The sequence below is a fragment of the Cavia porcellus genome, unplaced genomic scaffold (genome assembly GCF_034190915.1).
Source record: "Cavia porcellus strain 051 isolate PalLab524CR breed Dunkin Hartley unplaced genomic scaffold, mCavPor4.1 scaffold_9, whole genome shotgun sequence".
Classification (NCBI taxonomy): Eukaryota; Metazoa; Chordata; class Mammalia; order Rodentia; family Caviidae; genus Cavia; species Cavia porcellus.
In genome coordinates, this window is record NW_026947492.1 from 60,944,975 (window position 1) to 60,971,752 (window position 26,778).

The 26,778-nt window shown below is 41.6% G+C and overlaps 1 protein-coding gene across 4 annotated transcripts in view; it reads left to right on the forward strand.

Annotated features, from left to right (window-relative positions):
• The first annotated feature begins 2,628 nt into the window (after positions 1-2,628).
• The window catches only part of P4ha3 (prolyl 4-hydroxylase subunit alpha 3), a 45,956-nt gene continuing 21,806 nt past the window's right edge, over positions 2,629-26,778 (forward strand). For all 4 annotated transcript variants that reach the window (XM_013145302.3, XM_063256504.1, XM_003463402.5 and 1 more), the window contains exons 1-8: positions 2,629-2,877; positions 9,232-9,374; positions 10,061-10,284; positions 13,960-14,109; positions 17,906-17,957; positions 20,169-20,332; positions 20,558-20,734; positions 25,933-25,997. In XM_013145302.3, coding sequence (XP_013000756.1) covers positions 2,678-2,877; positions 9,232-9,374; positions 10,061-10,284; positions 13,960-14,109; positions 17,906-17,957; positions 20,169-20,332; positions 20,558-20,734; positions 25,933-25,997 — 1,175 coding nt within the window. In that variant the 5' untranslated portion in view covers positions 2,629-2,677. The remainder of the gene's footprint in view (positions 2,878-9,231; positions 9,375-10,060; positions 10,285-13,959; positions 14,110-17,905; positions 17,958-20,168; positions 20,333-20,557; positions 20,735-25,932; positions 25,998-26,778) is intronic.

Consider the following 26,778-nt stretch of genomic DNA (forward strand, 5'->3'; position numbering starts at 1 on the left):
TTCTTGCTTGTGGTGGCTGCAATTGTCCATAGGCAATTTGGCCACCCTGTAGCTGTGGGGACTAGTCGCCAGGAAAGATAGGTGACAGGCCTCTTCCAGGGTCCTAGGTACTGAGTTAAGACCTTTTCTCTTTTTCTTTTCTTTCTTTTCTTTTTTTTTTTTTTTTGGTACCTGGGGGATCAAACTCATGGCCTCATGCTTGGGAGGCAGGCGCTAACACCGCGGAACTAAATTCCCAGCTCTAAGACTCCTTTTGTGAAGGTTCAGAGAGAGCTTGTTTCTCTAGCTCAGTTCAGGTTAAAGTCCAATGGGTCCCCTCCAGTAGAGATGTAGAATGGTTGAGTCATGTTGTCAAAACCCAGGATCCACAACCAGCAGTAGCCCAAAGCCCCTAGAAATTTTCTGACTTGGCACTTAGTCTTTGGGAAAGAGATTTTTAACATGTTCAAGTCCTGTGGGTGGTCTTTGTTGTTAGAGACAATGCCCAAGCTGTAACCCCAAAACCCACTTATATATCACAAAGTGCCAACACTACAATTTTTGTCTTAAAAACACAACTGTAACACCACTGTTCCATGTGCAGGCTACTCATCTGCAAACACAAGCCCATGGTCATTCCAGTGTTCACACCCTAATGGGAAATGTTAGGGAAAGTGTGACAGAGGAAATCAGAGTGAAGAGACAATTTAACCAACTATGGTTAAAATAGCTTTCTTTTGCAAATTTTACAAACACATGTAACCAGAAACACACTGCCAAGATTCCCTTTGCATTTATCCTAAAAAAGGTCTTGGAAAGGGTTTGTATAAGTTTATATTTCAAATATGTCATGCTAAGCCTACTATTGGTAGTGATTAAGAATATAAAATGTGGACCTAGACTACTTGGATTTAGTTCCCTGGTCTACTACATATTAGCCAAGCATATTGACTGCGTAGATGTTAGAGACTAGATGCTGATATCAAGCATTAGGTACAAGATGTTTTTTAGGGATCAACATCTGTGAAAGGGAGAAAAAGCAAGAAAAAGCAAAAGAGGAAGTCAATGAGGCCCCAAAAATGTCTGAGCAAGATGGGAAGAGCGCTGGAGTTACTGGTACTGCCTATTGGAGCTGTCTCACAGTAGGCTGTCACTTCGCTCTGTTACTGGATTTGAGTTCCCCAAGCAAGGAAATAACCTTAGGTGAGGTCTCTTCCTGCAGCAAAGCAAACCCTGTTGGAGCTGAAGAGCTCTCTGACCACATTCTCTGCAGCTGTGCAATAACTCCTTTCCTGAAGGCATGCTCTGAGGGGCGCATCTCCAGGTCTACCACAGCAGTAGTGAGCCAGGGCTGCCTCACACCGGCTCACAAGGACTGACTGTTAGCGTCTCTATCCAACCACGTTCTATGGTAATATTTAAACATGCTGAAATTGGTCACTGTGGAAGAATTTACACCACAGAAATTGGCTAATACCACAAATCAGGACTTTTTTTTTCTATAGATCTGGTTAACGAAGACACCTATGAATATTGTTATTTATTTATCAATTATTTAGCTTTTCTGCTTCTTAATCTTCTAACTGTATAACAGAGTTAACGTTATATTGTCTGTGCCATGGGCTCGGCATAAAGATGGAGTGAGCTAATATATGTAAAAATGCTTGAGACATCATCTGCCACACAGGAAGCACTCCGTAGCATTTTTTAAATTTGCTGTTATTATTACTATTGCTGCCACTTTTAAACCTTCATCGGTTTTCCACAGAGGACAGATGCCTACATTTCTTAATGTGACTGTCACAACCTGTTGGTCCCAACCACAAGGAACTCTAATTTTTGGAACCCAAACTATTTTCCACCTCCACACCTTAGTACACATCAGTGTCTTCTGCCCGCTTTGCTCACATCATATAGACCTCAGTCACCTTGATAGCACTGTGTGTGTGTGTGTGTGTGTGTGTGTGTGTGTGTGTGTATTTCTGTCTCCCCTTGTGTCCACAGACATAAGATAACATAGATGCTAACATTTGTTGTATGAAAATAAAAAGAACATTGCCTAGGAAATGAATAAAAGGGAGGAAATGAATACATTTAGACCCCTATTAGGGTCTAACATTTTGTTTGGGTTCAGTGCCTCTAGGTCTAGGGTCTAGGGAGCTGTGACCTAGGAGCTCTGCGGTTTAAGTTCTGTAAGTCCTGGTACTATGCATCCTTTGAGATTGCTCAGAGGTTACACCCTCTGCGAAGGCACTGCCTCCTCTCTGCTCTCCCTTTTCACCCTCACCGCTATCTCCACACCTCAGAATTTACTCAGGCGATTTCTACCTCAGGATCCAGGGGAGTCTATATTTCCAATCAAGATCCGGGGGTGTCAGTCAATATTTTGGGATGGTGTTGTACAGCCTCCACCCTCCTCCTGCCTCAATTTCCCCGAGTGCGACGTGCCCTGCGGAAGCACCTCCAGGCCACGTTTTAAGGGAGGGCAGGCGCACACCAGGGGCACCCGGGAGCCCAGTCGCGGGAAGGCAGGGAGGAGAGGCCGAGACGTCTGCTCCGCAGGGTGGGGCGGGGCCTGATGGGGCGGGGTCTGATGGGGGCGCGCCCTGATTGGGCGGGGCTTGTTGGGGCGGGGCCTTGGGGGCGGCTCGGATGGCCGGCGGGGGCGAAGTCTGAGCGGGACCAAGGATCGCCAGCGATGGTCCGCGCCGTGCGGCTGGGCGCGCTGCTGGCGGTGCTGGTTCTCTGGGTCGGGGACCTGGCCAGGGCTGCGGCGCGGGAAGATAAGTTCTCGGCGCTGACCAGCGTGGCGCGCGCCTTGGCGCCCGAGCGCCGGCTGCTGGCGCTGCTGCGGAGTTACCTGCTGGGGGAGGAGGCGCGGCTGCGAGACCTGACCAGGTGAGGGGCGCGGGGCCGGGCGGGGGGCGCGGTCAGTGGTTTTGAGGTCCACTGTGATTTTCGGAAACACTGGTTCCGTAGATGGGACCCTGCGACACTGTGGCATGGAGCGATGGGGAGCTGTGTCACACTGGGTGGGTTCTCAGTCTCTTCTATCACTCTGTCTTTATCTCTCTGTCTGTATCACTTTCTCTCAGTCTCAGGCACACACACACTCGCACTTCTGATCCAGCCTCACCCAGTCAAGCTGACACATGTGGAAAAGTGTGGCAGGATGCATGTAACAGAACCTCGCAAGTGGTGTGCCGGGCTGTGTGAGTCCCTGGCCCTGTGTCACACTGACAGACCCAGCAGACGATGCAAAAACAAAAAGTGAGGTTGGGAGAATAAGATGTGCTGTAGCTGCACATTCACTGGGCTTTTGAGCACACGTTGTGACCCACACCACGTGACCAGCGAAAAGATGGTCAGGATGAGAAGCCATCCTCAGGAACTGGCTGGGTGGGATGCTAGGAATATTATACCGTGCATATCTTCATTCACTCACTGGGCACATATGTTTGGGCGCCCACTGTGAGCCAGGCCCTGTTCCAGGAATTGAAGATGAATTGGTAAGGGTCCAACTCTGCTCTCAAGGATTTGAGTCTGTAACATCTTGACTGTTATCAGAGATGTTACTTTACCTTTTTTGTTTTAGCCCTTGCTTCTTTTTACATGTGCAAAGGTTTTCTAAATACTATAGTGCTAAGATGTTATAAATATGTGAAAGTGACACCAAGAAAACACCGTGAAAAGCCACACTTACTGCTAGAAGATACTGATAGTAGCATGCACAAGCAAATGCTCAGTTTATATTGCTTTGCTGTGCAGTCAACAAACTGGTACAATACACTTACAACTGTTGTAGGACTTGGAACTCTGGAGTTGGTACAGAATCCAACAGTGTCAAACAATGAAAAATAGATGATTGTACGTGATGTCACACATGTGGCTGTGTTGTGTCTTCTCCCCTGGGAACATTGAGAACCTCACAACACAGTGAAAAGCAGGAGTTGTAAGCATATTACTACTGAATGTATAAAATTTTACCTATTCTGTGTGGCCCTCCCATCAAGTGGAGATGACAGAAAGCACTGTTTAAAAACTTCAAGTATGTGACAGTAATATTGATTCTGAGGTGACAGGGGAAGGGGTGTGTGAGATAGTTGGCATGAGACAGCTTCTTGTTACAGCTTTGTCATGATTGATCGTGCACAAACCTCTGATTGGTCGTGCACAAACCTCATCCATTTAATCTCACACACAATACTTTGAAACAGAGTTGCATTAACAAATGAGAAGTCATTTGAAATATTTTTTTAAACCCTAAAGTCTAATAGTATATCCGAGGCTATAAATCTGGAGATGGCAAATTCAGACTAGGATGTGATGCTCTTAATTATTTATCCAGTGTTCTTTCCATCATGCCCTGATACCCTTCCTCCTTGCCTTATCTAATATAGGACACAGACTGAGCCCCATAAGTGTATGAGTAGACTGTGTGGTAGTTCAGAGTCTGGACTGACAAGTTCAACAGACCTGTAGTTGAATCCTTGACTCTGACTTTGGGAAGTTTATTACTTCTTTAAACTTTAGTTTGTTAACCATACAATGATGATAAAAATAATGCTCAGTCTTATAAGGTTGTTGAAGGAATAGAGTATCATGTAAAGATATTTATCATTGTGGTTAATGTGTAACAATTGTTCAACAAATGTTACCCCTCTCCTTTCTTCTCGCTGTCCCTTCCTCCATCCTCTCCTCTCTGCTTCTCTCTTTCCTTCCTTCCCTTTCTCCATTTCTCCCTTTCTCCCTACGCTCCTTCCTTCCAGGCTAAATTGCCCAGGCTGGTTAAAGACAGTATCTTCCTGCCTCAGCCTCCCAGATAGCTGAGATTACAGGTGTGCACCAATGCAGCCAATTTAGGTATTAATCCTTTCTGATTATTGATTATTTTAAGATTGCCTGGTCACCAGTGGTCACCACTGTTGGCTGCAAGCATTAACTAGAACTTTAACAGGCCAAATTTTAAAAAATTGGAAGAAGCCTAACTTTTTTCCCCTCAAGATGGCCTATGCATATTTAATTTTGTAAAGTTTAGTTTGATATTTTGGAGACTATAATTCCATTTTCTAATTGGGCTCTAAAACCCAGTGAAATGTTTTCTTTTTAAAACAAGAATTTTGACAGTTCCTGCTCCTTTTTTCATACTCTCAGTTTGGCGATCTTGGTTATGTTACTCGGGATGTTATTTCTAAGGCCTTTAGTTTATGTTCTTTGAATTTCTAAGTGGGGAACTGAAATGTTTTGAGGTGTCAAAGCTATTTCCTACCCCAAGTTAATGAATAAAAAATACTAGTTATTCTATCATTACACGTTAGCAGAGCATTATAGTCGTCACTACATATATATTTAAGCTCTGTCTTTTTTGTCGTGGTTGCTATTGTTGCTGTTTAACAACTAGAGTATCTGGGGGTATGGCTTAGTAGCAGAGCTCTTGCCTCGCATGCACTGGACCCTGAGTTCAATCCCCAGCACCATAAAATAATAATAATAATAATAATAATAATAATAATAATAAACTCCACGAGTGAAAGAGTAGAATTAACAGCAATTACTTCTGGTCTAAGATGAAGCATTCAGAAAGTCTCAGAAGGACTAAGGGAAAACATTCTGAGCTGAAATAGTCCATGTATCATCATTGGATAGCCTACCCAGACAGAGATTATGTTGCAAATTTTATGTGCAGATTCTTGAAGGAAAAGATCTAATTTTCCACTCTCAGCAGCATTTGTTAAAGTAAAAAGCCATTTAGGAAACCCTGAGGTTCAAATTCAGCGTCACATAACTCAGTCTCTGGAAACCTAGCTATTTGCTCAGAGACTGGGCAAAGAGCCAACTTTTGGATTTCAAAGTTGTCTCAGATATCAGTTGATAGATTTTCTTTTTCTCTTTTATTTATGTAATGGGGACAAAAGGGCATAGTTGAACACTGGATTGGGTTGATATACTGCAGTAGAGATCAAACCCTTGGCCTAACTAAAACCCCAGAATATGAAGTGGGGTACAAAGAGGACAAGGATATAGATGGTGTTTTGGTTTGATACGCGACTTGGGACAAGAATTAACCTCTGTGGCTTACCTTTTTCCAAATGTGCCTCAGTTTCCTCTGTCTGTTAAGCCTTATTCCTTAAGCTACTAAGAGAGACCTATTTATTTAGTGGTAGCGAAAGTGATGGGAAGAAATAATAGAGTGCAAGAGCCTGGGAAAGCCTACGGAGACTGTCTAGAGACCAGGAGTTTTTTGTGGGTTTTTTTTTTCCCCCCCGTCTTACAGAGGAGGAAACTATTGGTTGGACCTGGGTCAGAATAAGTCCTAGACCTCTTCCCTCCCAGCTCCTCCCTGGCCAGCTGTCTTATAAAATTGCTGCCCCCTCAGCCTCAATTGTTCCTGGACACTTATTTTTTAAAACTCAGCACAAGTCTCTGCTTGTACATTTTTTCGTCTAGCAGTGAAATATCTTTCAGTAAGTAGTTCCATATGGAGCTAAAGCAAGAAATAAAGGGCAGTAAAAAGATCCCACACCCTGTAGGCTGGTTTAATTTCAAAACCTTGGGGTAACTGCTTACAGACAGCCTGTCTTTAGGATCAGAGACATCCTGGGACACACAAGCTTCCTATGTCCTACCCGGGTCACCCAGGCCTAGGTTCTAGTTCTTAATTTATGTTAAATTGAAAACTTGGCTCCTTGGAAGCTGCAAAGCAAATCATCTTTTCTTTCAGGCTCCCTTTCTTAGTTGAGAGCCCTGCTATTTAAAATCCTCAGATCAGAAATCAAGGGCTTAGCATCCCCTACCACATCCTCTGTTTTTCTCTTTCAATCCTTTCCTCTTGCAGAAGTCCCCTACTTTTGACCAAAGACTCATAATCTTATGTGCTCTTTCATACAATACATACTGTATTCACCTAGCTTATACTCTTTCCTCTTTTACTTCTATTGTAATTGTATTGTTTTGAAATTGATTGTTTTAGAAAAGAGGAAAAAATTTAGAGTGCAAGGCCAACACTTTTAACCTATTAAACATAATGGATACATTTCAATAATATAAATTCTATCAGTGTGTTGGAAATGAAATAACCACAGTGTACCAGGGAAAGAACCAGCCTCTTTTGCCTACATGTACACTTGTACAGGACATTTGAAGAAGAAAGAAGTTACCTAGGAAAATGATCACATTGGATCTATTTTCAGCCCTTTCCTGCAAATGTTGCCAAAGTGGAAAATCGTAATTGAACTAGTTAACCCCACTCTTTATTCCTTATTGCAGTCACTGCTGGTTTCTGCATTGTCAGCTGCCTAAGTATTTCCCTTTAGCCATCCCATTCTCTGCCCTCATGGCCACTGTTCTGGCCCCACCTCTCCTCACCTCTTCCTTATGGTTCTGAACTAGCCTCCGCCTTAGTCTTTCTGTCTCCAGTCCCTTCCAGTCTGAACCCTCCTCCCTACCCTCTCACTGATTTATATGTATAATCAGGTCATAGCAGCCCCGCCCCATCTGCCCTGCCGAATTAACCACCCACTCTCTGTGCTGCTCTGTAAGTCTTGTTCTTAAATCTGATGTTGCACATGTACTATAATTACTTGTATCTAAATCTTTGAGTCTCTGAGTCCTTGAGACCATGGACATTGTCTTATTTAAGATTCTGTCACCAGCTCTTAGAATAAGTATTTCATTCATTTTCTCATCCAAGTAATTATTGAACTCAGGTACAGAGTGATAAAAAATTGTTTTCTTTTGTCCACAAACTTTGTGCATTGGGCCCCTTCTTGACTTTGTATTTCCAGTTCCCAACATAGTGTAATGTACAAGAAGTAACCAATATGGATTAGCTTTTTTTTAAAGAACAGAACATATTTATTGAGAGAAAGAAAGCTTCTTTCGGGATTAGCTTTTTGAATAAGCAAATATATGTCAAGTTCTGCTCTCATGCACAAAAACATACCAACAAAAACTGTTGGCTCAAAAACAAAAACTGTTAAAAAACCAAAAAAAAAAAAAAAAAAACCCTGTTGACTTAAAAACGACCTTCCTTCTTTCTTTGTTTTATCTCTATGGAAACATGATAGCAAAATCACCTGAGAACCCAAGCTTCTGAGTCAGGTAGACTTCGGTTCATTCCTGGCTTTTCCATTTACTGATAATGTGTCCTTGTTCAGTTTTTACTCCTGGAAAATGGGCAAAATAAAATTTATAGTAGCTGGGTACAGTGGTGTACACCTGTAGTCCTAATACTCTGAGAAGCTGAAGCAGGAGGATCACAAATTCAAGTCCATACTGAAAAATATAGCAACTTAGTGAAACCTTGTGTAAAAATGAAAAAGGATAGGGATATAACTCAGTTGTGGGGATACAGGTTCAGTGCCCTGTACTACAATCAATCAATCATCAATCAATTATAAAATAAGAATAAAACAAAGTCTACACTAAGGGTTGTTGGGAGGATTAATGAGAATATAATTAAAGATGCCAGTACATGGTAAGGGCTCAATAAATAGTAGCCATCCACATTCTAACAAATACCTCCAGTATCAGGCTAAGTGTCATCACTTCTGGGAAATCTCCCCTTTCTCCTTGCAACTCCCACTTGTGATATGTGCTCTGCCTACAAATTGTCATAGCACTGTGTGTTCAGTTCTCTTGTAGCATGTATCAATTATCATAATTTATTAAACAAATGTTTTTGAGTTTCTGCAAGACACTAAGAATAGAATGGCGACAGCAGGAAAAGAACTTTCTCATTTGCACTCTTGGTAGCTGGGCCATGTCTTGTATTTGAATGTCTAGCATTTTACCTGACGTGCAGTGATTGAGTGCTGTACATTGACTTACTCAGTGAGCAGATGAGTAGACCTGTTTCTGTGGCCTTTGGGGTAAATTATTACATGAGTCTCAGGAGAATCAGTCCTTCAATTTTACCTACTCTTTCCTTTCTTTTTTCTTTTTTCCCCCAGTGCTGGGGATCAAACCCAGGGCTACATACACTGAGTTCCACTGCCAGACCTATTTTAGCTAGTCCTTTTTGTTTTGTGTTGTTATTTCTTTTTGACACAGGGTCTCACTATATTAGTCTAGTCTAGCCTTGAACTCTCTGTGTAAGGCTGGCCTTAAATTTACAATCTTTCTGCCTCAGCCTGTTGAGCGCTGCATTACAGGCATATGCCATCATGCCTACAACATACAGGCATCATGACAGCTTTTTCTAGTTATGGTGGTTGTATCAGGAAGTGAAAATTTTATACCTCTCTCTTTCAGATTCTATGACAAGGTACTTTCCTTGCATGAGGATTCAGCAACCCCTGTGGCTAACCCTCTGCTTGCCTTTACTCTCATCAAACGCCTGCATTCTGACTGGAGGAATGTGGTACATAGTCTGGAGGCCAGTGAGAACATCCGAGGTAATGAGGAGGAGGGCTGGAGGGTAAGAAAGAAGTTTCTGTCTCCTGACTCAGTGGTAAGGAGAGAGGTTTTGCTGGGATATGGTGAAGGGTAGGTACGATGTGCTCCAAAAAATTAGATCCCCTTGCTGACAGGTTTGTATAATTATAGACTAGTAAAGACTTTCATATCCATTACTCCATTTGATCTTTACTACTGAAGGATCTACTATCCCTTCTGTGTATGTATAAAATATAGTGGTCTTCTAGTAGTTTCTCTTTCATTAAGGTTTTGATTTGAAAATGGAGTAATACAAAGCGATCTATAGCCAGATCACTTTCCTGCTGTGTACTGCTTTGTACTTTGACAAGTGTATTGGTCTTTGGGAAGTGAAGAGGAAGAATTGTCTCCTCAAAGGGCAGGATTACTGGAGAGGAGTAATGCGTGCCTTATTTTTAGTTCTCATCCATTCATTCTGAATGTTTTCCTCTCCTGGGTGCCAGGAGCTGTGGTTGCCACTGGGAATGCAAAGAAAAATGAAATATTATTTTGTCAACTGTTTGAATAGGTGGTCTTGCCCAGCCTGTTCTTAATGCTCATCGCCTGTTTGTGTGTTTCTTTGTGGTGATGGGGACCAAACCTAGGGCCTCATACATGCTAGGCAAGTGCTCTACCACTGAGCCACACCCCTACTCTACCTTTACAGCTCTGAAGGATGGTTATGAGAAGCTGGAGCAAGAACTTCCAGCCTTTGAGGACCTGGAGGGGGCAGCACGAGCCCTGATGAGGCTGCAGGATGTATACATGCTCAATGTGAAAGGCCTCGCCCGGGGCGTCTTTCAGCGAGTCACTGGCTCTGCCGTCACTGACCTATACAGTCCCAGGCAGCTCTTCTCCCTGACAGCAGACGACTGCTTCCAAATAGGCAAGGTAATGACATTCAGAGAGGGCCAGTTGCTCAGCCTTAGTTTCTCATGGATGAAATAACTACTATGTTCCTATTGTATATATATCATATATACTGTTAAGTATACATTATACTTAAGTATGTATATATACATATATATATATATATATATATTACTTAACCATAAACTTAAAAATTTGATGCTATTTCTACTTTCAGAGGAAGAAGCTAAGCTTCAAAGCATGTAGATAACTAAGAGTACACAATTTTAAGCAGCAAACTAATTTTGAGCCCAGTATGCTAACTCTAGACCCCACCATCTTTCCATGGGAAAGTGATCTTACACTTACGAAACCCTATGAGTGAAAGAGATGTTATTAATTATGCCAGAACAACAGGCATAAACTAGGCAAAATGATCCATTGACTGCCCTAACTGTAACCCTTGCCGGAAGATGAACCTCTGAGTGGAAAAGGGAAGAATGTGAGGAAGAGGATAAAAGATGATGATGTGAAGGTAAGATCCTGGAATCCAGTCCCTGAGACTCTGGAGTCCCTTGCAACATTTCCTAAGTATTCAGAAATACTAATTAAGTTAGTGTGAAAAATAACTTGAGGCCATTGCTTTTAATTTTATTCATGGAAATAGACTTCAAGACCTTCCCAGATGTTGTGTTTAACTGATTTTTGATCATAAGTTGTAATCATACTTGAGGTCATTTTATAATATACTCTTTACAGTTTTGCCATAAAAAGTAATAGAGAACATATTTTTTTAATTTTGAAGATGCACGTTGCAGGAGAGTGAATTATTCTTGGCTTCTACCATATTCTTTAGCAGATCTGAGAGTAGGCTCACAGGTCCTGGTTCCAAATTTTATGGATCTGCTTTCCAAATTAATTCAGAATTCATTGCCCTGACTTTCTCTACATACTGGTTTTCCTTTCTAAGGTGTCGAGCAGAATTAACCATCATTATGTTCATGGCTAATTTAAATTTAAGCCAATTAAAGAAGTCTGATGTAAGGTACCAATAATTCTTCATTAGTGAGACTTTTCTGAAACTAAAACCATACATTGAAAATATATTTAAACTCTTGCCAGAATTCTTGCTGGCAATCTTTTTTTCTTATGTATTTTCTTGTATTGAAAGCTAAAGCATCTCAAATGTTAAAAAAAACTAAAATAACAAAAATTATTTTTATAATTGAAATGCTATATGTGTTCAAGTTCTGCTATATTTCAGATTTTTAAAAAGAATTTTAGAAAGATGTTACATACACTTAAAGCTACTCTTCCCACCCACCTCTCGGGCCTTCTAGGCTTCCCTTGCTGGCGCTGAACCACACAGTCTGTGCTGTTTTGAATCAGGTTTCTTTTACTCCACACATGACAATTTATTAAGTTCATCCCTACTGGTGCATTTGTTAGTGTTCACTCCTTTTATTATTAAGCAGTATTCCATTATGACACATGTTTTCCAGCATGAGATTTTTACACTTAGATTGTCTGGTTTGGGATGCTCTGAATAAAACTGTGATTAGCTTGTTAGGTATGTGCTATGAACATTTGTCTTCATTTGTCTTGGGTGAGTACTGGGAGTGGCATTGCCAGGTGGAAGAATAGGCTTCAGTAATTACAAACATGTGGCCAAATTTGTTTCACCAGTACTTCCCAATCCCTTCCTCTATGAGTTATTTTAAGTAAGTTGACCTTCATGTTTTCTGAGATTGTTGTCTAATTCCACTACTGAACAATATTGTCTTGATTCTTCTCGTAATGGACAATTTTCCGATGTAGTTTGTCTTATTTGATTCACAGCTTCTTTTCCCCCACCCATCACCCCCTCAGAAAGTCTCTGTGCCCAGAGCTGTGGAAAACCCTCTAGAGAGTTTTAAGATTTTCTTTTGCCAGGAACTCGGGTATTATTACTGGTCGTAGACCCATTTTTAGACTGAGTTATTGACTCAGTGGTTCCTTGGCCATATGAATATTATAAAATTCAAACTGTAAATGCATACGAGGCATAGCCTCACAATTGTAAATATCCCCCCCCCACACACACCTTTTCTTTGGTACTGGGAATCAAACTCATGACCTTGCACTTACAAGGCAGGCATTTGTACCACTGAGCTAAATCCCTGACCATGACTAAAAATTTTAAGGAGGCATTTATTTCTCTACACAGAGACCAGACAGAAACAAATCTGCTTTCTTGTCTCCTTAAACCAGTGGATAATTATTTTCCTGGTCTACTCTTTTGCTTACGGTACAGTTTTTCATAGAATCCCGTTTATGTGGATGTTTTAGTCTCAATTCCCAGGTTCAGGAGAGGGGACCTTCTGTTGCTAAACAACAGGTCAGTGAGACTGACACCCACCTCAGTGCTGTACACCTCAGCATCTGTTCACGAGCTTATTGTTTGAGTTTTCAGCTAGTTTTTGTTTCCGGTACCTGGTGTTTTCCACTTTTTTCTTGAAGATATATCATAAAATCCTTTTTATATCTTATTTCAAATATCTAAATATTTGTACTTGGAAGAATTCAGGTTGCCTCAATCTATCATGGTGCTGTGACTTGAAATTCCTCATGGAAACACTAATTAAATAAACGGGGATGTAGTTCCATAGTAGAGTGTTTGCCTAGCTTGTGCAGGGCCTTGGGTTCATTCTCCAGCAGTGAAAAAAAATTTTTAACTCACCAGGAAATGTTCTGTCATTTATTATTCTTATTCACCTCAACCTTTTTTACAAATGGGAAATTTGAGGCAGTTTAACATAATCAGAGTTACTGTATTATTTAGGCTGCAGTATCTCTAGGTTCTACCCTTTCTGGAAGTTACACTTGAATGAGATCATTTTGTAAGCGTTCTCCCAACTCCATGACTTTATAGTTCCATGATGGTTCCAGTAGTAACTTCCAGTAATTGCACCTGCAGGTCTGGTATTCTAGTTAACTATAAGCTGCTAGGAGACAGGAGTCATGTCTGGTACATGTTGCCCTACATTCCAGCACTAAATCAGAGCAGATCTGCCGAGCTCCCATAGCATTCCCATGTCTGCCTTCATTATGGTGTACGGCGCCCTGTATTACAGTGCCTGCTTTCTTCACGTACCCTCACATGCTCAAGGTCTTTAAGGACGAGGATCACCAGGTACATAATACTGAGTAAACATTGAGTAGGTTAGCCTGTGTTCCCTTCTAGTGTTCATTATCTTCACGTTAGATTACAGTCCCAATCGATTTCATGAACATATTTTTGCTTCTTTTCTGACACTTCTTCATTTTAAAATGTACCTCCTCGCTATCTGCTCATTGAAATTCCTTTCTTCCGCCAGGCAGACCCACCTCGGATGCCACACCTTCCAGGAAGTCCGCTGAGACTGCCAGGGCTCTTCCCTTTTCTGGGCCTCCTAGGCTATCCCTTCAAGCTCTCTTGCTGCTCTACCCCATGTTGTGGTTACTTGAGTTCATGTGCAGCTGCTCTTCCAGAGTATAAATTCCTTAAATGAAAGAACTCTTGTGTTTTCTCTCTACCTACTATAATGCCTTATTATTAGATGCTTAATAAATTTCAAGAAACGAATCTGAGGTTAAAACATACTTCTTGGGTTTCAAAGGCTCTCTTGCTCTGAATTATCATTTCCTTTCTCCTGCCGGTGGGCTGAGGCTTTTGGCTGGGTTCTGTGTTCCCTGCAGGTGGCCTATGATATGGGCGATTACTACCATGCCATTCCGTGGCTTGAGGAGGCTGTCAGTCTCTTCAGAGGATCTTACGGAGAGTGGAAGACAGAGGACGAGGCGAGTCTAGAAGATGCTTTGGATCACTTGGCCTTTGCCTGTTTCCAGGTAGGGGAGCAGGTGAAGCTCGCTGCTTTGTTACGATATAATACTTTACATCTGATTTACAACTTTCTAAATGCTGTCATGCCTCTTAATTTGTTTCATCTTCCCGATAGAACCAAATGTGAGGGCAGTTTTGTTTGGTTTGGTTTGGTTTGGTTTGAGACAGGGTCTCACTATGCAATTTAGGCTGGCCTTGAGCTCATTTTGTAGCCCAGGCTGGTCTCAAACTTAGAGGACAGCTATTTTATTATTTCCATATAGCACATGTGAGTAAACCAAGTCTCCAAAAAACTTTTTATCATAAAGCTCATAGAGCTGGACTTAGCACCCAGGAAGAAGGCAGTCTCTTATCCACAACATCAACTGCAGCATCCACAAATCTTTTACAGTCACAGTAACTGTAAATCACTCACACTCTCACCAACTGAAAACTCTTCACAGATATTGCCAAGAAGGAAAAAACTTTGATTTTCTTCTCCCACCTGCCACTGGGTCCGACTCAGCTGGTGTCACTGGGCCATTGCACCAACCTCCATGCTTCCCTCTGTGTCATCTGTTCTTGACACTGTTGACCTACTACCTGCCGTGCTTCATGCAGCAGTTCATTCCCTAAAGATTAAGCAGCTGCCATCTTTTTGTGTTGATGATCCCATTCCCCACTGGAGTTGTACGGTCTTCAGGAACAGGCTTGGAAAATGGCTGTGAAACAATTCCCTGGTGTATCAGTCAGTGCTTACTAGAGAAATAGATCTGTAAAAATTTTATGTGAGAATTTACGAAATTGCCTTAGAGTGGCTGCCTCCCGTCAGGTGTGGAAAGGCGCAAAGGGGTCTCTGTGAGCCAGAGAGTCCAAGGATCTTGGAGTTTACTGCGTTGTCCTGTGTGAGTCCCTATCAGGAGGCCAAAGGGCCTGCACGGAGAGCCAGGATACAACGTCTAAGGTGAAGGCAAAGGCTGGAGCTCCTCTGAAGAGCCTTCCTCCTTTGTTTCCCTTTTAGCTTGTTGGTTGGCGGCACTCACACCCGGGGTGGGTCTTCAGTCTTCAGTAAATTCCTCCAGCCACACCAGAACTGTGCTGATCAGGTTTAGTTGGGTGTTTCTTACTCAGATTGACACCATCAGTTAACTATCATACCTGGAGTTTCTAAAGCTAATAAACCATTTCTATTCCCTTTCTTTATCCTTCTCTACTAGGAACCAAACCTAGAGCGCGCTAGGCAATCACTTTACCACTGAGCCACACCCCCACCCCCAAATTCCTTTTTCTTTCCTGCTTGTCCTTAAAAAAAGGAAGATGTGGATGGTCCAAATCCACATATTGCCGGGAGAACAGATCTATGCTCAGTGCAGTCCTGTTTCTTCCATGAAAGTTCCTGGTAACTGGGTCCTTGTTACAAAGTGATCTTTTTCTAACTCTCCTGCCTAACTGTTACACATTAGAGCAAAAACAGTAACTATGCTGTAACAGCGAGAAGAAACTGAGCTTTAGCAGGACAAGGAAAAAGAATTGATGTAAAGAGGCTCAGAGAAGGCAGACTAATGAAAGCAGCTTGCCCCTAAAAGATAGGGTTTTTAATACGGTATTCTTCTATTAGTTTTGTTTTGTTTCTCCCTCTTATGATAGATTTCTCTCTGCTTATGGGTAGACTGCCTTTTCCCAGGTACTTTGTCTGGCAAAATTCTGTGTACCAGACAAGGCCCAATCAGATGTCACTTTGTGCAGCTTTCTCCATGTGCTCTCATTGCACAATTTTTTTAATGCCAAAGTAGTTAGACATGTAACACTTCATCATAAAAATGGTTTATTTAACTTTTTCCTTTCCCCCAGTAAATTAGAGAGATAAACGTCTCTTTATGGACTTTTTGTTGTTGCTTAAAATGTAATACATGTATTTCTTCCTTACGTATGTTAGTAAAAAACTGTTTAGGACATATTGATAACGACAGTAGAAGATGTAAGGTTAAGCCTTAGATTCAGAAATCAGACAGAACAAGGCTCAAATTCTGTGAAAACTTGGTTGACTTACTTAATTTCCCTCAATTTTCTTATCTGTAAAAAGGGAAATAACACTAATGATTATCTCAAAGGGTTACATGAAGATTAAGTGATCTAATACGTGCAGAACTTTTACATATGTGTGACACACTACACACTAAATGTAAACTGTATTATGTGTGTGTTCTCATTTTTCACTTAATATTCCTTTTTGCTTTGTACTAGGGATTGAATCTAGGACCTTTGCCCTGAGGTACATTCCCAGCCTTTAGAAAGAACTTTTTAAAAAAATTTTTTTTAAACAGGGTTTCACTAAGTCTCTTAAATTGCTTAGGGTGGCTTCAAACTTGTGATCCTCCTGCCTCAGCCACCCAAACTGCTGGGATTACAAATATATACTATCACACTCAGCAAATGTTACTTAACTGTGTGTATTTCCAAAGAAATTTACCTGGGAATAAGAAGTAATTCTTTAGCTGGGCGTGGTGGCTCACGCCTGTAATCCCAGCACTCAGAAGGCTGAGGCAGGAGGATCATTGTGAGTTTGAGACCAGCCTGGGCTACAAAGTGAGCTCAAGGCCAGCCTGAACTGCATAGAGACACTGTCTCAAAAAGACAAAAAAAAAAAAAAAAAAAAAAAAAGAAAGAAAGAAAGAAAGAAAGAAAAGGAAAGGAAAAACCAACTATGTAAAATTATGTGAACGTTCTTTTCATCTTACAGCATAGGAAAAGCTGTAATACTGTTAATATTTGACATTATAAGATATTCATAGATCACTTAGCTATTCTTCTACTAAGTATATGGCAGAATAATTCATGATAATAACTAATTGGAAATAATCTCTACTCCCAACTGTGACATTTTTGTCATCTGTATGTAGTTTCTGGGTGGAATAAATGCAGCCATGAAAAATGCTGTCTACAAAGGCTGTGTATTAATATAGAAGTCATTCTGAAGCCGGGCATGGTGGTACATGCCTTGTAATCCCAGCCCTCTGGAAGGCCAAGGCAGGAGGAGTTTGAGCCCAGCATGGGCAGTTTAGACTGAGCAGGACCCTGTCTCAAACTACAAATATAAAATTTTTAAAAGCTGAGACATAAATCACTGCAAAGTCCTGAGTTCAATCCCTAGTATCATACAAGCAAACAAAAAATTCTGATAACAATGTAAAGTAAAATAATCAGGATATGAAAATGTAAATAACATGATTGTGCAAAAAATCATGGATTTTTCAAAGTGGTTGCTATAGAAAGTACTGAGTCTGGAGAACAAATTCTATTTTTTACTAGAGTTTTATAGTTTCACAACAAAATATGACCGAGGCACAACATCCTATAGCTACATGGTTTTGCTCACTTTGAAATTTATGGACACTTCAAGAAAGTTTAGCCAGGCATGGCAGCACACATCTATAATCCCAACTCTTGGGAGGCTGAGGCAGGAGGTTCACCATGAGTTCAAAGCCATCTCAAATTGCATAATGAGACTCTACCTTAAATAAATAAATAAATAAATAGTTTATCGTTTTTCTATCGAGCAAATTTTTTAATTAAATTACCGTTATTTTCCTGGGCAGGGTGATAATAAGTCATTTATAAATGAGGAGAAAAATAAGAGCTGATTTTGCAGCAGGGCCCTAATCCCCTGAATGTCTGACCTGCTGCTCTTTCAGTGAGCTTTAGTATCTACGTGGAGTAAGAATATAGTTTACTGTTATACAATCAGGTCAGTGATTTTGTCAGAGGAGGTCTCCTCAGTGTTGTTAATGCTCTCTTTTCTTTTCTTTTTCTTTTTTTAATAAGGCAGGAAATGTTTCATGTGCGCTCAGCCTCTCCCGAGAGTTTCTTCTCTACAGTAAGTCATGATAAAAAGATGAGCTGGCCATGGGTCTGGCTTCTGCTTCTGGCATTTAATTCATGCAAGTGAAATATTAGATACTCAGTTCTGTTCTTCTAATGTCAACATCCAAAGCAGATTTCGAATGTTGGGTGAAATCTTAGTTGTATGCAGATGGGGGCATCATGAAGAATGTGCTAGTTAGCTGGAAAGTGTGGGGAGGATGGCATCGACCCGTCCCTCCCAACTTGTTCCTTCAGTGGGAACAAGTTCAGGCTGGAAGCCTGTTTCTTCAGAGACGTTTTTAAAGACTTGGGCTTTGGAAGTGGACCCCGGGACGAATGAAATGAGTGTTTTCTGTGTGTACAGGGAGCGTGACTCAGGATTATTAGCCACCCTGGCTGTTAACAGAGGGCTGTCTTCCTGCAAAACTGGGGCTCACTTTGCTTTGCAAGCTTTGTGCCCAGTTGGCGGCAGAGTTCGGCTTCAGCCCCCTTCAAGGAATGCCTTACTAGAAAACAAAAAGAAAAGAAAAGAAAGCATTAATAACACTGAGGATAGCTCCTCTGATAAAATCATTGACTTGGAGGGAGACGATTCCTAGCTGAGTTTTGTTTAAAATTGTAGTGGTACATGGCTCCTTTAGTAAAGTAAATACTAAAACAAGGAACAAAACACTGATATTGTAATAATTGTCTTAATGTTTATGATACACTTCATGTAGAACTTCATAATTATATTCTAACTTTTTAATGAGTCCATCACATCTGGGAGTTTTTTATTTATAGAGGCAACCAACCTTGGATTAAAAATACCTGAAAAAAAACTGCATCTGTACTGAGCATGTATAGACTTTTTTCTTATCATTGTTCCCTGAAAAATACGCTATAACAACTATTTACATAGAATTTACATTATGTTAGGTATTACAGGCAGTCGAGAGATGATTTTTAAAGATGTGCATACGATGTGTGCAGATACACCATTTTATATGAGATTTCTGGTGCACATCGGTGTCCTGGAGCCAGTCCCCTATGGATTTCAAGAGACAACAGAAACATTATTCCTTCCCACTAATTTGGCAAACAGTAGGATATGGAAGTTGCTGTATAGTCTGGAAACACATGGATGATTAGTAGTATAGACAAAATTAAAACTCAGCTCTTCATTTATTTCTTTGTGTTTGATCTATTAAAATCTGTCTCTCTCATGGAACCCAAGTTGTATGCTATCAGTTTGGTGGTTAAGTAAGCCACCAGGTTCCCAGTTCATTTCAAGCTTTGCAATATTTTCATTGGTGTTTGGGCTTATCATTTCCATTCCAAACTTCATTTCTCCTTTCATTAGAAAGGAATAGTAATTTCTCCTCCCTCGTCTCTTCTTTTGCCAGGGTGGTGGTGGTGTGGTTAGAAGCACATTGGGCTCCTCAGATACTTTGAGAGCATTAAAACAATTGTACACCTTCTTCTGAGAAGCACTGAGAATCATGCACAGAGGCCAGTGGGCCATGGGTAGCTGCCAACCCATCTTGTAGCCGAACTGGCACAAACAGGTGGGCAAAGGAAAGTATAAGGTTCCTTGGGTTTCCCAAAGGCCCTGTGTGAATTAGATGAGAACCAAGATCTACAGTCCCTTTGTCCCTTATTGTTCTGCTGTGTGTCTAGACCAACTAGATATCCTGAAGGATCTAGTGGAGCAGAGGAAGAATTAACTTTCAATTCTTCAGGAAAGAATAGGTTGGGTCTCATGCTGCAGGCTTGGGGTCTTCAGACTTCCTTTCATAGCATCTACTTAGCATGTTTTCTTCTAACTGATCATTAGACTCTAAACTCTGGGAAGTTATCCTTTAGCATTGTATCTGATATGCCCAAGATAATTTATTGAACATTTATTGAAGGGATGAGTGAATGAATGAATGAATTAAGCTTCTTTCCTATACATAAAACTAACCACCACACTATCCCAGAGCAGTCATCTTCATGGTCTTGTGGTCTAAAAATGTCTAAAATTCCTTCCCAAAGCCATTTGTACCATCCAATCCATAGGCCCTAGTCAGTCTTTTTTTTAACACCAGATATTCTTTTGAAAGTTAAGGCATTGACCTGAGGAGTTTTTCGTGGCATCCAATTGACGGTCCAGTGTAACAATAAAGTTGTAGGAAATCTTGATATCTCTGTCTGAGGTCACTGTCTGTTAGCCCATATTATTCTGTGCTCTCATTTCTCCCAGGCCCAGAAAATAAGAGGATGGTCAGGAATGTGTTGAAGTATGAAAGGCTCTTGGCAGAGAGCTCTCACCAAGAAGTGGCTGAGACTGTCATCCAGAGGCCAAATGTGCCCCACCTGCAGACCAGAGACACGTATGAGGGGTTGTGTCAGACGCTGGGTTCTCAGGTAGGACTCCACAGTTCAAGAGAAAGGGAGGACAGGCTCGGCTAGAGCATGAGAAACTAGAATTGGCACAATGGAAGAGGAAAAGCTGATGCATTAAAAACAGTAATGTTCGTTCGGACAGCATCAGAGTAACCGCATTCTGTACCTGTCAAATTCTAGTTTTTTATGCTGTAGTTTCTGCTCCTAGACCCTTCCTCTCATGCCAGTTCTTCTCTGTCCTTCCAGCCCATTCACTACCAGATCCCTAGTCTCTATTGCTCCTATGAGACCAATTCCAGCCCCTATCTGCTGCTTCAACCGGTCCGGAAGGAAGTCATCCACCTGGAGCCCTATGTTGCTCTTTACCATGACTTCGTCAGTGACCCAGAAGCTCAGAAAATTCGAGAGCTTGCAGAGCCATGGGTGAGTGTGCCAAAAGCTTCACATGCCTGGACTTCAGGAATGTGACAACAGGCAGCCTACAGTTTTATCAGTCCAGGGGCTCAAAATGCCAGCAGTTCTATAGAGCTAACCAGTGGTGGGGGAATAATCACAATACTGGTTGCCTGTGGAGGAAAAGGATTAACTGGGGTGAGGAACCAAGGGATTTTTCTGAGGTATTAAAAATGTGCTCTCAGTATCTTCTTAAGGCTGTGGAGTACATGGCTGTATTTATCAGTGTAAATGTTTGAGACCTGTGCATATCATTGCGTGTAAATTTGAGTTCAAAAAATACAAAAGAAACTTCTTAAAATGTCAACCTTTCCATATAATTCCCAGAAAAAAAAAGTGTAAGATGACATGTGGCAAGGAATGAAATCCTAGTACAAATTTACCAACTGAAAGAGTAGGGAAATTATCTAGTTCAACTTCGTGGTTTTTGTTCAAGACTGGGAGATCCTGAGAAGGGAATGAGTTTGACTAAAATCATAAGGAGCTAGAGTCACAACACCAACTTAGAGATTCTTTGTTTGCCACTGTGGTGTTTTTCCTTTTTAAATCAGTTAACTTAGGCTAAGTTATGCTTGGTAACAAATAGCCCTTATATATAGACAATAGGTTCCTACATTACATGTCTATCCTAGGTTAGCTATAGTTCTACCCTACACTGTCTCTATTTTGAAACCTAACATGACAGAGCAGCCTCTGTTTGAGATTTTGCCACTCTTATGAAAGAAGAAAAAGACAGAGGTGGCAAACATGAGTTGCCTTTTAAAGCTTCTGCTTGGAAATGCCAGGCATTGCATCCACTCCTGCGTCATTAGTTAAGCCAAAGAACATATCCGCCACTACAGGCATTAGGGAAGTCTGTCTGTCCTTCCATAGGGAAAGCATGCAAGTCACTTGCCACGCTTGAGACCAGTTGTAGGGGACATTTCATAATTTCCTTAGAAAATTATGTGATAAAAAGAAAAATAATATCATCTCTGCAAGCCTGTTGTCTCTTTAATGCACTGGGACAGGGGTGTATCTTAATGTGACTGCTTGCCTAGTATATATGCTCTGGATTTGATTCCTGGTGCTACTGCAAACAGAAATACCAAAATGGCACCTAGGAATTGCAGGCAGATTTATTTATACTGGGTCCATTCTCAAAATATTGGTCCCCAGTTTTTAAGAGATTGCCAAGTGGAAGTACAGAAGTAGAGTACTTGGCTGTTTTTGATTGGTTCTTACACTGTGCATCGTAGTGGACAGCTGAGTATCACGATGATCAGTGTTCCCAGGAGACAGAAGCAACTGGAACTGCAACAGGAACTGTTACCTGGGCAACTAAGAAACTGAGGTCTGTTCACTAGGGGGGCCAATTTTCTGTTGTACTAGAACTGCAGAAAAGTAAAATCAGCCCATTAATTCTGCCTCAGAGTTATTTATGTCTACCCAGATATCATGCCCTTATTATGTGCTGTTTACCCAGGTAGATATTTATTCATCAAAGGAACAGAGTCTGCTTATGCCAGACACTATGACTGTGCTGGGGTTTTACAAAGCAGTGGCATATCACTCCTTTCCCTTTCGGATCCTACTAGCTAAGCGGGGGAAACACTGTAGAAGCGGTGTGTGCAGAGTTGTGCTGTGGTGCCATGGAAATCTGAGCCTTTCTCTGAAGAGAAGACTGCTGGGAGGAGAGGAGGAAGCAGGCTCCATCGTAAGGTGAAAGCCATCGCTGAACAAGGTGGCAAACAGTACTCCAGAAAGACAAACTCCTACATGTGAGGGCCTGACCTGTGGTGTCATCGGAGAACAGGGAGAACCTGGTGGCTGAAGTGTACGTGGGACGGGGTGGGAGACAAAGCTTGATGGGGCCAGAGATGAGCCACCATTAACAAAGGCCATCATGCCGTGCTGGGGAGTTTGGGTTTTATCCCATGGGAGGGCTGTGGGACAGTTTGAAACTGTTGAGTAGCATGGTCAAATCTGAGATTTTAAGGAAGACTGACAGCACACGTGGATTGGAGGGAGAAGAACAGCAATACTTGCATCCAACAGCCCTTCCAGACAAGTCTAGAATCTTTGTACAGAAGGTTTGGAGCTGATTGAGCTCTGTTGGTGATGGGACAATGTGTTTACAGCAGCATCAGCTTCACAGGGAACCAGCAGTCATATCTGGCTAGCGATGGCTTTTTCCTCAGAACAGCTCTGTTGCCATAGTGACAGGACGGGCAGCCTACCCAGAGATGTTCTTTGATTCCTTTATGGCCAGGTCATCTGTATGGCATGCACAAGCCTTGCCACACTCCCTTCCCCCAGAGGCGTCTTGAAGGGGTTGCTGCTGCCTGTCTGGTTTTTGGTCTTCCAGGAATAAACCCTGGGGTTTACATGGGAGTGGCTTTCAGGGACAACTGAGCACAGCCGCCTCTGTGCCTCCTGTTGGATCTGTCTGCTTCCTATCCATTCTCCCTTTCTCAAAGCTGCTCCCATCATTCTTCCTCTCTCTCTCCCCCACTCCCACATCCTTCCCATCCTCAAAGGTTCCGTTAAAACCCCGAGCATCCTTTGGACCTGTTCTCCTAACTGCACTGGCCTACTTCGACCATTTCCTTGAGCGATCATGTTTTCCAGAGCACTTTTTTGGAGCCACATAAATCAACATATTCCTCCTCTGAGCTCAGAACTTTTGTTGCCAGTTGTGTGGAACATAACTTTTTTCTTTTTAAATTTTTTAAAAGAGATTTTATTAATCTTTAGTGTATATTAATTATATAAAGTAATAGTTTCATTGCAGCATTTTCGTACATGATGAAATTATTATCCATCTCCCCAAATACCTCCTTTAGCCTCTCTTCCCTCCTCTAATCCCCTTCCTCCTTGCTGATAGTCTCTGTGGCATTTGATTTTTAAATTTACTCTGCTATTTATGTGCTGTTCTGGGATCACTGTCTATTTGATGACTATACTGTAAACTGGCAGGCATCATATCTTTCTTCAAATGCTTTGCCCTGTGTTAGGTTATGCTTGTTGCAGCCAATTTTTTTTCTTTTTCTTTTTTTTTTATTTTTGAGTTGAAGACTTGCTATGTTGCCAGACTGGTCTGGACCCTCTGGGCTCAAGTGATCCTCCTATCTCAGCTTCCTAAGTGCTCAGAGATACGCAAATGCCAGTGCACCCAGCCAGAGTAATCTTTAAAAGGTCAAATTTGACCTTCTAAATCCCTTGCTTAACCTCTTTGCCAGGTCACTTTTGCACTCAGGTGCTTGCAGAGCTTCATGACCGGGTCATGCTGCCACATCTCCCCCTCGCACTCCATGCCCCACCTCGTGGACAGCTTTGTTTTCTGGTAATGAGCCATGCTCTCTCTCCTCTTCCTGCCTACAACACTGTCCCCTTGACCTCTTCACCTGTGTGAAGGAGGACTTGTGGACATCCCGGGAAGCCTTCTTGTTCTTCATATGAATGGGCTGGGCCCTTCTCTGCATTTCCAAAGCACCCTATACTTGCCCATACGGCCCCACTAAGTAACTGATGGACAGGAATTTTTGTCTGGACTAGAGTGTTATTTTTCTAATGCCTAGCACAATGCTCAGCACAGAAAACAACCCACAAATATAGTATTTGTTCCAAAATGTAAATAGTTTATAGGTGGACAATAAATGTTTAAATACAAAATAGCTCCTTACTTGAAGGAGGAGGATGCCTTAGGAATTTTTTTTTTTTTTTTGTCATTGATTTTGCCCTAAACTAAAAGGTGAGACTGTCTTTCCACTATAAATCACTTGGGAGAGGATACCAGGAAAAAGTAGAGCTAATATCAGTCACCTGATTTCCCACATCCTAATACTACAGAGCGGCGGGCTGAGGAGAAATCCTAAGAACATATTCACATGCTGGGTTTTATACACAGAGAAGTGTATCTAAGGAAAAGGAATTTTTGCAGTGTTGTCAACCTGGGTTAATATAGGAACAGTGATCTTAAAGAAGTCTTAGAGAAGGGCAGGGTTTCTGTCTTGTGCAGTTCATTCCTCTAGGCTCAGCCTGATTGTCCGAGAAGTACCAGGGCTGGATTAGAGTCCGAGCAGTGCCTTGCAGCCCAAGGCCCTGCTTCATTCATTCATTCATTCATTCATTCATTCATTTGTTTAACCAGCACTGAGCACCTAATCCCTCAGGGAGCTGCCAATCTGATGATGGAGGCTGGGGTAGACGCATCCTCATAAAAATAAATGTATGTCTTTCTGCCCCTAGTATGGTGATTTTGCAGTGAAGAGGTACTTTTTACAAAAATAATTTAAATGATATTTATCCAGACATTCAGAACAAAATAGACATTCTGCCAAATTAGTAACTACAGTGGCAGACTGCAGCCCTTCCAGGGGGAGAACTAGCAGTGTCTCCTGAGATCCACACCATGTTGGAACTTAGGACTCTGGGAAGCCAAGCCTGCACCTCCAAAAAAAAGAAATCAATGTATATTATATCCAAGTTGCAGTACATCAAAATGTAATCCACTATTCTGTGCAATTTACATGAATTTATAAAATCATTTTCAGATTCTATAAAATAAAAAAATAAAAAATAAAAAAATAAACAGCATATGGCTGCAGAAGGGAAAAGGGGAAAGAGAGAAAAAAACAAAAACAAAAACAAATTAGTAACTACAGACCTATTATAGTTCTTTCATCGTGAAGGCAGTTGTACAAAACAAATTGTGATTATTTTTAAGGAAAGGATTTGGCCAGAATTATTCAAAAGGAGCAGGCTGTCTGTGAGCACAAATTTTCCTGTTGTTAGACATGTTTATTTAATTAAATAAACACCAAGGACAGCTTATAATCAGGTCCTGTGTGTGGCACTGCCGTACAAAGAGGGAGGAGAAATAGACTTTACCTCTTGCAGATACCAAAAGGGTTCAAATATCAGTTTATTTTAGTTCAACAAATTTTACCGAGTGTTTACTGTCTACCAGGCACAACAGTGAGGACTATTTTTAACTCTAATATCTCTGATCATTTATATATTTTTATTCTCAAGATCAACAGCCATCATATACAAAATTAAAGGATTTTAATGAGGGAGGACCTGGAGATTGTGCTTATGCTTCTGAGAGGTGCACGTATGTAGGTGTGACAGTCTTCCCTTTGTATTATAACCAACTGGATGTTGTCTTGTGTTCTTCCCCCCAGCTGCAGAGATCAGTGGTGGCATCCGGGGGAAAGCAGTTACAAGTGGAATACCGCATCAGTAAAAGGTAAGAAGGACTCTTTTTTTTCCCAAAAGCCAGAGACTGCTGCTGATGCCTGCCCTCAGGCCTAGGACACAGTTGGCTGCCAGGTCTGCAACAGCCTTTCTGATAAAGTCAAAGGTGCCCTTGGAAAACCCATGGCTTGTTTTTATTTCTGTATGTTCTTTTTCCTTTTCTTTTGTACTAGAATCAAACTCACAACCTCACGCTTGCCAGGCAGGCACTGTGCTGCTGAGCTGTGTCCCTGGCCCACTATACATCCTTTTTAAGAGGGAAAAGTTTCCACTTCCATGGTCCTTGGGTTTTAAATCATGCGAAGAAGTAACCAGGAGGCCATTAGGGACAAACTTAAAAAAAATCTTCTGCTCCAAACCAAAACATAAACATACAGTTATTCTAACCAGGATCACTTTTCCAGAGAAGTCCTGCTGCATATGTAATTTGACTTTATAAGGTTCCATTCCTACCTCCTGACTCAGGCAAAGCATGACTTGCCAACACCAAGGAATAAATAGAGTCCTTGAACCCAAGGGCTTCTCCAGAGGAACAGATTCGACTGTGGGACCCAGCTTCACTCCATTCCTACCCCCCACCTCACTCCCTCCCTCTGCTCTGTGTTTGCAGCATGAGGACCAGCCTGGTGATAAGAGTGAGTCTCCTGCAAAGCCATGTGTGACAGTGACCTCAGCGTCCCTGGGGGAGGCCATATCTCAGGCCATATCTGTGAAAAGAAGTCAAGCGATGAAAGCTTTGATCAGAATCATTTTGGCTTAACTATTTGGTCTGG